Source organism: Canis lupus, chromosome 17 (genome assembly GCF_011100685.1).
Source record: "Canis lupus familiaris isolate Mischka breed German Shepherd chromosome 17, alternate assembly UU_Cfam_GSD_1.0, whole genome shotgun sequence".
Classification (NCBI taxonomy): Eukaryota; Metazoa; Chordata; class Mammalia; order Carnivora; family Canidae; genus Canis; species Canis lupus.
In genome coordinates this window covers 21,706,605-21,717,831 of record NC_049238.1, presented here as the reverse complement: position 1 = coordinate 21,717,831, position 11,227 = coordinate 21,706,605, and the positions used below count along the sequence as shown (strand labels likewise).

The following is an 11,227-nucleotide window of genomic DNA, read 5'->3' as shown; positions in this document are numbered from 1 at the left end:
CTCTCTCTCTCTCTCTCTCTCAGCTCCCAGCGGCTTCTCTGGGCAGCGATGGCGGAGTTGCTCCTTCACCACCCACACACGACGTTACGAAGAGGGCAACATCACGGGAAGGAAAAAACAGTAAAAGGAGACCGAGGTGCTGTGAAAATGGGGACATCTTTAGAGGGTGCAACCTGTCGTAATAGCTTCCTGTGGCATATCCTGCGTGAGGAGAAGCGCTTCCGACAGCCTAGGACCACCCGTCACCTAGCCAGCTTTCGCGGGCCTGGCGACCCTCGCCTCAGGCCTTTCCGAGTCGTGCAGTCTTCCAGCCCAACTCCCGTGACGCGGCAGTGAATAGTCGCGCTTCCGTGCCACGGTCCAGGCCCAGACCTCCTCGTCTCCCAGCCGCCCCGCCCGGCATCAATGACTCCAGGCCCTTGCGCCTCCTCACCCTGACTGGGAGCTGCCGAGGACCGGGGCTTTCTTTGAACTTATTCTTCGTGTTCTTTTCGGTGAAATTAAGGTTTTATTTTGTTCTGTTTGGTCCCTTCGTTGACCCATTTCTTTGTTCATTTTGTTTTTTCGGAAGCCAGTTACTGAGACTGCATAGTGTAGTGGTTAGGGGCGCAGACTCTGGAGCCTGTCTTGATTTTCTCCCTCCGTCATTTGCGACGTTGGGCAAGACGGTGGGCCTCAGCTTCTGCCTCTGAAAAATGGGATAGATGTGGAGATTGAATTAAACAGTAAAGACAAAGCCTGGCACATGGTAAGCACGCAACAAATGCCAAATATACTGTGCGCCAGACACTGTACAAAGATCATGGGGGTAGATGGAAGGACAAACTCGACTGAGAGAAGTCTTAGTTTCAATCCAGGTATAAATGCTGTGGTGAAGACATGAGAAGTGCTGTGAGAATATAAGGAAGGGAGATTTCCTGGGGCGGTGATGGAGACTGGTGACCTAAACTATACTTAAATACTATACTTATAAACTATACTTAAATCGAATACAAGTCTGCCAGGGATGTAGTGCGTGGAGGGGCATTTCTGGCAGAGATCACCACTTAAAGGGTCAACTGGAAATACATGACATGCTCAAGAAACTGAATAGTCGTGATACGGTTAGAACCAGGGTGGAAATTTCCTCCAGGAAGCTCCTTCTTTGTGCTTTCACTGCACCAGGTCTGTGTCTCTAGAACAGCCCTTACCATACACTTCCATATTGAAATGTTCTGTTTATATATTTCTCTCCCTCACCTCAGGTCAGGGATCTTGCAGTGGTGTTTGTCTTCTTCCATAATGCCTGGCATTTGATAAACGTTTGTTGAACTTGAAGAGACATATGGGCAACGAATCCGGAAAGGTGGGTTAAGTCAGATTGCAGATTTTGATGAATGGTAGCTCCAAGACTCCTGGCTGACTTTTTCCAGTAAGCAAAGAGAAGTTGTTAGATGGGAGTCTTAAAAAGATGAAGTCTAGCAGCACTGGAGCATAGATTAGATACAGGGAGATACTGAAGTAAGGGATACCAATTAGGAGGCAGCAGAAATCACTGAGATTCTTCTGTATATATGTCAGAGGCTGAATGCGTAAGGCCATTTAGATTACTGGTCAATAGATTTTTTCATCGGGACCAGGGAAAAGGTTGCCTGTGTTTGACACACATAGTAAGAACCACCTCTTCCTATCTTTAACTCTACCCCCCACCCCACCCCCCTTTCTCCTACTGATTCAGGACGGATGTGTCGAGATACCCTGAGAAATACTCCAGGTCTCATTTGAGGATCTTGCCTTGCAGATTGTTCAGGATTGAGCATGATGGTAGTTCTCGTAATGAGTTAGTGGGGTAATATTGAAAACATGGACACTAGCCCTCCCAATACCATTGCAGCTTTTAGTCTACTAATGACCCAAATTCCACCTGTGGTTCAGTCCAGTAGGAATTGTCATTGTATGTGACTGTGATGAATGGCATCTAACAGTTATATTTCTCTTAATTTCTTCAGGGAGAACATCTTTGGTCCTACAGTGTTGCTGACATTGACATTTTCTGAGTGGTCTTGAACAGCCTACTTTCTATGTAAATAACTGGCTAGACTTCACTTTTTTTTTTTTTTTTTTTTTACTATAGAAGCCTATAACCTAGAGATTTAAAAACACTGCTTTTAGGTCACTACTACATTTATCTAGAAGGTTCTTCCTTTCTTATTCCAAAATGTTGAGATACTGGGGAGAGATACCCATCTCATCAAGCCAGACCAACAGAAGTTCTTTTGATTTGCTCCCACGGGAGTTCCGTCTAGTGGAAGTCCATGACCCACCACTGCACCAGCCCTCAGCCAACAAGCCCAAGCCCCCTACAATGTTGGACATCCCCTCAGAGCCATGCAGCCTCACCATCCATACTATTCAGCTGATCCAGCACAACCGACGTCTGCGCAATCTCATTGCCACAGCTCAGGCCCAGAGTCAGCAACAGACAGAAGGTGTAAAGACCGAAGAGAGTGAACCTCTTCCCTCTTGCCCTGGGTCACCTCCTCTTCCTGATGACCTCCTGCCTATAGATTGTAAGAATCCCAATGCACCATTCCAGATCCGGCACAGTGACCCAGAGAGTGACTTTTATCGGTAAGACAAGGCTTTGCTATTTCTTTTTTCCAAAAAGTCTTCGCAACAGCACTGTTAAGCATGCAGTCCTAATTCCATGAGGAAACGGAGTATAAGAGTAATCGACATGGCCAAAGTTGCTCAGGTAATTGGAAGGAAGTCTAAGACTTGAATCCTGATCTTCCATATCCGGAGTCTGTGTCTTTTACTTTTGAGGTAACAAATATTTATTGAGTGCCTGTTACATGCCAAACATTTTACTAGGAGCAAGATACTGCACTAGTATGTTAAAGAAGCCATGGCCTCAGTCCTCAGAGTTTAGTCTTTCTGTTTGATTTAAAATGTATATTATGGGTTTAGGTTAGTATCCTCAAGTTGAGATTCATGGATTTACTCTCATATTATTAGGAATCCATAAGTTCTATACAAGAATTTTTAAGTTGTGTACAGTTGACCCTTGAACAACATGAGTTTAAATTGTGTGGGTCCACTTACATGTGGATGTTTTTACAGTACAGTACTAGAAATGGATTTTCCTTACGATTTTCTTTTTTCTAGCTGACTTATTGTAAGAATACAGTATATAATACATATAAACATACAAAAGAAGTGTTAATCAACTTTATATATTATCACTAAGGCTTCCAGTCAGTAGTGGGCTAGTATAAATCATTGGGGTGCGTGGCTGTTTCAGACAGAAGAGCACGTGAAATCGTGATCTCGGGGTCATGAGTTCAAGCTCCATATCAATATAGAGATTACTAAAAAAATAAGGTAAAATACACTTTTAAAAAAAGTTGGCTGTTAATCATTAAGTTTTGGGGAGTCAGAGCTGTTTGTGGATTTTCAACTGCACAGGGAGTTGGTGCCCCTAACCCCTATGTTGTTCAAGGGTCCAGCTATATTTTCATTGTGATAACATCACTTTAGAAGTAATGTAAAAATGTTCTTGATCCTTGCTACTCAAAATCTGGTCTCAGACTAGGAGCATCAACATCACCTGGGAACCTATTACGAATTCAGAGTTTCAGGCCCTACCCAGCCTCCTGAATCAGAATCTTCATTTTAGGGACGTCTGGGTGGCTCAGTGGTTGAGCATCTGCTTTTCCTCAGGTAATGATCCTGGGGTCCTGGGATTGAGTCCCACATTGGGCTCCCCAGAGGGAGCCTGCTTCTCCCTCTGCTTGTGTCTCTGCCTCTCTGTCTCTCATGAATAAATAAATAAAATCTTAAAAAAAAAAATTCTTCATTTTAACAAGATCTCCAGAAGATTCATATGTGTATTTAAGTTTGAGAAGCCCTGCTCCATATCCTCTAAACGACTGCTTTATGATATAATGCTACTACTGCATTTCAGTGTGTAAGTTTGCATCTGGTGCCAAAAAATTATTTTTCATTTTGAAATTTGTCAGACCAAAGAAAAATTTAAATAATAGTACAAGAAATGGCTAAATACTCTTTACCAGGATTCACCAATTGTTAACATTTTGCCACATCTGTTTTCTCTCACATGTGTATAAGCATGTATACACACACATACACACATAAATAAATGCATAACAATTGTAAATATATACACGTACAGTCTTTGCCAAATATTTTAAAGTTGCACATATCTCAGTATTTCACCCCTTAATTCTTTTTTTTTTTTTTTTTTATGTAAGTCACACAGAGAGAGAGAGAAGCAGAGACACAGGCAGAGGGAGAAGCAGGCTCCATGCACCGGGAGCCCGATGTGGGACTCGATCCCGGGTCTACAGGATCGTGCCCTGGGCCAAAGGCAGGCGCCAAACCGCTGCGCCACCCAGGGATCCCTCACCCCTTAATTCTTAAGTATTCTTCCACCCCTAAATTGTTCACTTTAACCTAAGAATAAAGAAAATTTCCTACATAACCCCAATACCAATATCACACCAAAATAAATGAACACTAATTATATAATATCAATTATTAAGTCCATATTCAGATTTCTCCAAAATATCCTTTATAAATAAATTTTCCTCTAATCCAGAACCTAAAAATGATTTTCATTTAGCTGTTTAGTGTCTTGTTTTTGTTTATGTTTTTGTTGGAGAAAGCGTGTGAGCAGGGGAAGGGCAGAGGAAGTGGGAGAGAGAATCCCAGAACAGACTCCCTGCTGAGTGCAGAGCCTGACTTGGAGCTCCTTCCTGAGATCCTGAGATGATGACCTGAGCTGAAATCACGAGTGAAACACTCAACCAACTGGGCCACCCAGGCGCCCCTATTTAATGAATTTTAAACCAGAAGAGCTTCCTGGGCGGCCCGGGTGGCTCAGCGGTTTAGCACCGCCTTCAGCACAGGGCAGGATTCTGGAGACCCTGGATCGAGTCCAATCCGGTGTCAGGCTCCCTGCATGGAGCCTGCTTCTCCCTCTGCCTGTGTCTCTGCCTCTCTCTCTCTGTGTCTCTCATTAATAAACAAAAATCTTAAAAAAAAAAAAAAACTAGCTTCCCCTTTTTTAAAACACAGGATACTAATCTTTAAGAGTTCAGGTCATTTAGATGTAGAATGTCCCACTCACTGGGTTTGCTGATTATTTCCTCAAGATTAGATTGAAGGTTAAATATATTTGGAAAAAATATATGTAAGTAATATTGTATACCACTTAATTTCATCTGTTATTGATAATAGTTACTACTATTTTAATTGTCCCAAAGTAGTGAGAAAAGAACAGAAATGGACTTATTACTATGTAAGGGTTGCAGTTCCAGTTGACCAAATGATGTCCTGGTGCACACTGTATAATTGAAGGTTCTGAAGTCCTTGGAATAGTGAAAAAGGTAGGGGTAACTATCATTACATGCATCTCACATGTTCATATAGATACAGCTTCAAAAAACTTGCTCTGTAGTGATCAGTACCATATTTACATTTGGAAGGCAATTTAGTTTTAAGAATATTGCCATCATATTAAATTGATGCTGTTATTTAGAATTTTGTAGTTTTGCATCAAACTTTCTCATTTTTTTCAAGTTTTTACTTAAATCCCAGTTAACATACAGTGTAATGTTAGTTTTAGGTGTAGGATTTAGTGATTCATCACTTAACATTCAATACCCACTGCTCATCACCAGTGTCCTCCTTAATACCCGTCGTCTGTTTAACTCATCCCTTCGCCTGCTTCCCCTTCAGCAACGGTTTCTTCTCTATAGTTAAGAATCTGTTTTATGCTTTGCCTCTTTCCTTTTTTTCCCCTATGTTCATCTGTTAGGTTTCTTAAATTCCACATATGAGTGAAATATGGTATTTGTCTTTCTCTGACTTATTTCACTTAGCAAAATACTCTCTAGTTCAATCCATGCCATTGCAAAGGCAAGATTTCATTCATTTTTATGGCTAATATTCCACTGTGTGTATATACGTACATATATAAATATATATCACATCTTCTTTTTTTTTTTAAAGATTTTATTTATTTATTTATGATAGTCACAGAGAGAGAGAGAGAGAGAGAGGCAGAGACACAGGCAAGGGAGAAGCAGGCTGCATGCAGGGAGCCCGACGCGGGACTCGATCCCGGGTCTTCAGGATCGCGCCCTGGGCCAAAGGCAGGCGCCAAACCGCTGCACCCCCCAGGGATCCCTATATTACATCTTCTTTATCCATTTGTCAGTCATTGGACATTTGGCTCTTTCAGTAATTTGGCTATTATTGATAATGTTGCTGTAAACATGGAGGTGCATGTATCCCTTCGAATCAACATTTTTGCATTCTTTGGGTAAATACCTAGTAGCACAATTGTAAGGCAATTCTCTTTCTAGCTTTCTGAGGAATCTCCATACCGTTTCCAGAGTGGCTGCGCCAGTTTATATTCCCACCAACAGTGTAAGAGGGTTCCCCTTTCTTCACATGTCTCCACCATGTGTCCTGTGGTGTTAATTTTAGCCACTCTGGCAGGTGTGATCTGTATCTCATTGTAGTTTTGATTTGTATTTCCCTGATGATGAGTGATGTTGAGCATCTTTTCACGTGTTTGTTAGCTATCTGTATGTCTTCTTTGGAAAAATGTCTATTCATGTCTCCTGTCCATTTTTTAACTGAATTATTTGGTTTTTTGGGTGTTGAGTTTTAGAAGTCCTTTAGAGATTTTGGATGGATACTAACCCTTTATCGGATATATCATTTGCAAATATCGTCTCCCATTCCAAAGACTGCCTTTTAGTTTGGTTGTTTCCTCCACAGTGAAGAAGCTTTTTAACTTGATGAAGTCCCAATGGTTTATTTTTTATTTTGTTTCCCTTGCCTCAGGGGATATATCTAATAAGTTGCTATGGCCAATGTCGAAGAAGTTGCTGCCTGTGTTCTCCTCTGGGATTTTGATGGTTTCCTGTCTCACATTTAGGTCTTTCATCCATGTTGAATTTATTTCTGTGTATGGTGTAAGAATGTGGTCCAGTTTCCTTCTTTTGCATATTGTTGTCCAGTTTTCCCAACACCGTTTGTTGAAGAGACTGTCTCTTTTCCAATGGATATTCTTTCCTGCTTTGTGCAAGTTTAGCTGATCATAGTTGTGGGTCCGTTTCTGGGTTTTCTATTCTGTTAATCTATGCATCCATTTTTTTTTTTTGTGCCAGCACAATACTGTCTTGATCACTACAGCTTTGTAATATAACTCAAAGTCTGGAATTGTGATTCCTCCAGCTTTGCTTTTCTTTTTTAAGCTTGCTTTGGCTACCAGAAGTCTTTTGTATTTCCATACAAATTTTAGGAATGTTCTTTTTTTTTTTCTTTCAAGATTTTATTTATTTACTTGACAGAGAATGAGAGAGAGAGCATGACCAAGGGGAGCTTGGGGCAGAGGGGGAGGGACAAGCAGGCTCCCAGATGAGTAGAGCCTGATGTAGGAACTTGATCCCAGGACCCCAGGATCATGACCTGAGCCGAAGGCAGATGTTTAACCCACTGGGCCACCCAGGCATCCCTGCTCTAGCTCTGTGAAAAAATGCATGTGATATTTTGATGGGGATTGCATTAAGTGCGTAGATTGCTTTGGGTAGTATAGTTATTTCAACCATGTTTGTTCTTCCAATCACAAACTTCTAATTTTAATTCAGAAGAGCTGTTAACATCAGAAGTTTATACTAGTTTGTTTTATACATATTTAAGAAACGTTTAGCAAAAATAATTTGCATCAGCTATGGGGTGCTGAAAGAATTATTTTCCTTTGAAGTAAGTCCATGTGTTACTCAAATAAAGCAATACTGGTTTAGCTGTTTATTAGGCATTTCTGAGGCCTTTTGCTTTTGGCCCTTTTAGCTTTTGGAGACTAGCTATAGGAAATGATGGTGGAAATAGTAAATGAACAGTTATTTGGGGGGCACCTGGGTGGCTCAGTCAGTTAAGTGTCTGACTCTTGGTTTCAGCTCAGGTCATGATCTCAGGGTTTTGAGATGAGCCCCATGTTGGGCTCCCTTCTCAGTGCAGAACCTGCTTAAGGTTCTTTCTCCCACCCCCTCTGCTCCCCCCCACCCCCCACTTGCTCACACACACTCTCAAATAATCTTTGAAAACTTATTTGGCAGTTGGTTTTCTTGCTTTCCAACTATTATGTGGACTGCAGTAATTGCTTCTGAGCAGATAGTAGTAAAGTGGGTACACAGCTCCTCTAGCCCTCTTGTACAGCACATAGTGACACATGCCAAGTATGGACCAGGGAAAAGATTTTTTTTTTAAGGTTTTATTTATTTATTTATTTATTTATTTATTTATTTATTCATTCATTCATGAGTGACATGCACAGAGAGAGACAGACAGAGACAGCGACAGAGAGAGGCAGAGACACAGGCAGAGGGAGAAGCAGGCTCTATGCAGGGAGCCCGACGTGGGACTCGATCCCGGGTCCCCAGGATCAGGCGCTGGGCTGAAGGCGGCACTAAACTGCTGAGCCACCTGGGCTGCCCAAGAAATCTTCTATACCTGATTTTATCCATTTTCTTATTTGTCAGAGGGAGGCAGAAGATAGGAATTTTCAGGAGACAGGTATTGATTAGAAATGTGTTAAAAGTTATTTTTAGGAGGTCAGAGACCTTTTTGAAGTTATTTCTTAGATTAAGATTTCTACAGCAGTGATTAGGAGTAAAATGGTGTATTATGAAGAACATGGGATCTGAAATCAGAAGCTCCACCTTCTGATAATATCGAAACAACTTCCGGCAGGTCCGCACCTCTGAACCTCAACCTCTGAAACCTGCAGCCAAATGGGAATCATAATATGGATCTACTACCCACTGTGCACAGGATAGGATAAAAATGCTTTGTAAACTGTATACATTTTAAATTGCTTTTATGAAATTGAGTTGCTTGTCCAGTTTTACAAATGGTCTGTTGTAGTTGTATAAGAATCTCCTAATTGGGACTGAATTTCTGAAACTCCGTGTATCATCCAGCGTATGAGGAAGCTATGTGGTGAAATAATTAGAGCACTCTTGAACAGTGCCTGAGCTATAAACTTTTTTTCATCCTGAAAGTAGTCAAAACTGAGCAGTTGATAAAAGAAACTTTATATTCACCTGACACTTTTATATTGTTTATTGTGGACATGTATTGTCTATTAAGACTTTTATGTAATTGGAGGAGCTCAGAGATATGATCGTGGGTTGTTGAGACATGCCCTGTGTAGCAGCAAGATAAACCGGGCTCTGTAACTGCATAGAATTCCCCTAGAAAGCTGGGCCAGTGGTTTGACTAAAATTGTAAAACTCCTAGGGAGACAGGATGGGTCAGCCCTTTGCAAGAGCACTAGTAACACTGCCATGTCTCGCCTTTCAGCGGGAAAGGGGAACCGGTGACTGAACTCAGCTGGCACTCCTGCCGGCAGCTTCTCTACCAGGCAGTGGCCACAATCCTGGCCCATGCAGGCTTCGAGTGTGCTAATGAAAGTGTCCTGGAGACCCTTACTGATGTGGCACATGAATATTGCCTTAAATTCACCAAGTTGCTGCGCTTCGCTGTGGATCGGGAAGCCCGGCTGGGGCAGACTCCTTTCCCTGACATTATGGAGCAAGTATTCCATGAAGTGGGCATTGGCAGTGTGCTCTCCCTCCAGAAGTTCTGGCAGCACCGAATCAAGGACTATCACAGTTACATGCTACAGGTGAGGTCACCCTGTGAGAACTGGGTGTAATCTAGGGGTGTTCAGCAGGATCCCATACTTGCCCTAGGGAACAGAGCACAGGGGCTTGGAATAGAGTGGACTTGACCTGCTCTCCTCATGGCCCTAGCTGTGTTTTCTTGACTTCATCACTGACCTGGCCAGACCCTGGGGCCTCCTTTAGTCAATGAGCGGCCACATTTTTTGATAACACTTCTGCTGGAAAAAAAATTATAGACAGGAATATGGAGTCTGAGAGAATATGGTTACCATGCTTTATTCAATAAATATTTATTGAGTGCCTTTTGTGAGTGAGGCATATGTGAGACAGCAGCAGTTAATAAGGTAAGTCCCTTGAGCGTGCATTCTTAAAGAGAGAAACAAAAACAAGTAAATAAAAAGTGATCAAAACAATTTCAGGTGGCATTAAGTGCTATAAAAAGCAAAACCAAACAGAGTGAAGTGATACTGCCCAAGGGCAGAAGAAGGGATAGAGATACCATTTTTGGTTGCAGCCAGAACTACCTAATCTCTTCAAACCCTGTGGCCTTAAGCAAGTCATTTGTTCATTGTTTTGGTTTCCCCAAATCTAAAATACGATTAGGGATTTTTAACACCTGACAGTCTTTGCTAAGTGATCCAGATTTCCTATACCCTTCATTATCCACCTAGGGGACAGATCTCAACTATTAGTTTTTACAGCCAAAAATGTGATCTTTTGTCCCCACTCTGATTTGTCTTTAACAAAGTCTCTTTTACCTTTATGCAACTATTTATTAATTAATAAGAAACTCTCTGCTAAAACAACTTTTCTTCATTGTGTCTCTCTCATTTACAAATGCAAACTCAGCACCTTCAACAAATTCCTTCCATGTGTCTGCTGTGCTCAAAAAAAAGTAAAAAACAAAACAAAAAATCAGGGGATCCCTGGGTGGCTCAGCGGTTTAGCACCTGCCTTCAGCCCGGGACGTGATCCTGGGGTCCCGGGATGGAGTCCTGCGTCGGGCTCCCTGCATGGCGCCTGCTTCTCCCTCTGCCTGTGTCTCTGCCTCTCTGTGTGTGTGTCTTTCATGAATAAGTAAATAAAAATCTCTTTTAAAACAATGAAACAAAAAACCAGTTCTTTCCTTTGGCAGTGGTTGCTTTATTCATATTATGTTGGTTTTACGTGCGATGCCACAAGCTAACCATCCACTTTGCTTTTAACATTTCTTTGGAAGATTGACTCTTGCTTGCCAACAGATTAGTAAGCAACTATCTGAGGAGTATGAAAGGATGGTCAACCCTGAGAAGGCCACAGAGGACACTAAACCTGTAAAGATCAAGGAAGAACCTGTGAGCGACATCACATTCCCTGTCAGTGAGGAACTGGAGGCTGACCTTGCTTCTGGAGACCAGTCACTGCCCATGGGAGTCCTCGGGGCTCAGAGTGAGCGCTTCCCATCTAACCTGGAAGTTGAGGCTTCACCACAGGCTTCAAGTAAGAAAACAATTGACTGTGATTCTGGGATATCTGCCAATGTCAGC

At 42.0% G+C, this 11,227-nt stretch overlaps 1 protein-coding gene across 8 annotated transcripts in view; it reads left to right on the top strand.

The window, feature by feature from the left end:
• Window positions 1–22: 22 nt before the first annotated feature.
• Window positions 23–11,227, top strand: part of SUPT7L (SPT7 like, STAGA complex subunit gamma) — a 29,250-nt gene continuing 18,045 nt past the window's right edge. For 5 of the 8 annotated variants that reach the window (XR_005372259.1, XM_038561122.1, XM_038561117.1 and 2 more), the window contains exons 1-5: window positions 180–748; window positions 1,245–1,345; window positions 1,989–2,610; window positions 9,379–9,703; window positions 10,943–11,180. Coding sequence is in view for 7 of the 8 variants with exons in the window: in XM_038561122.1 (XP_038417050.1) it covers window positions 2,198–2,610; window positions 9,379–9,703; window positions 10,943–11,180 (976 nt within the window). In the remaining variant the exon portion in view is untranslated. Of the gene's footprint in view, window positions 137–179; window positions 749–1,244; window positions 1,346–1,988; window positions 2,611–9,378; window positions 9,704–10,942; window positions 11,181–11,227 lie in introns of those variants that run through there. The other 3 variants (XM_038561124.1, XM_038561118.1, XM_038561119.1) reach the window with 3 other exon arrangements.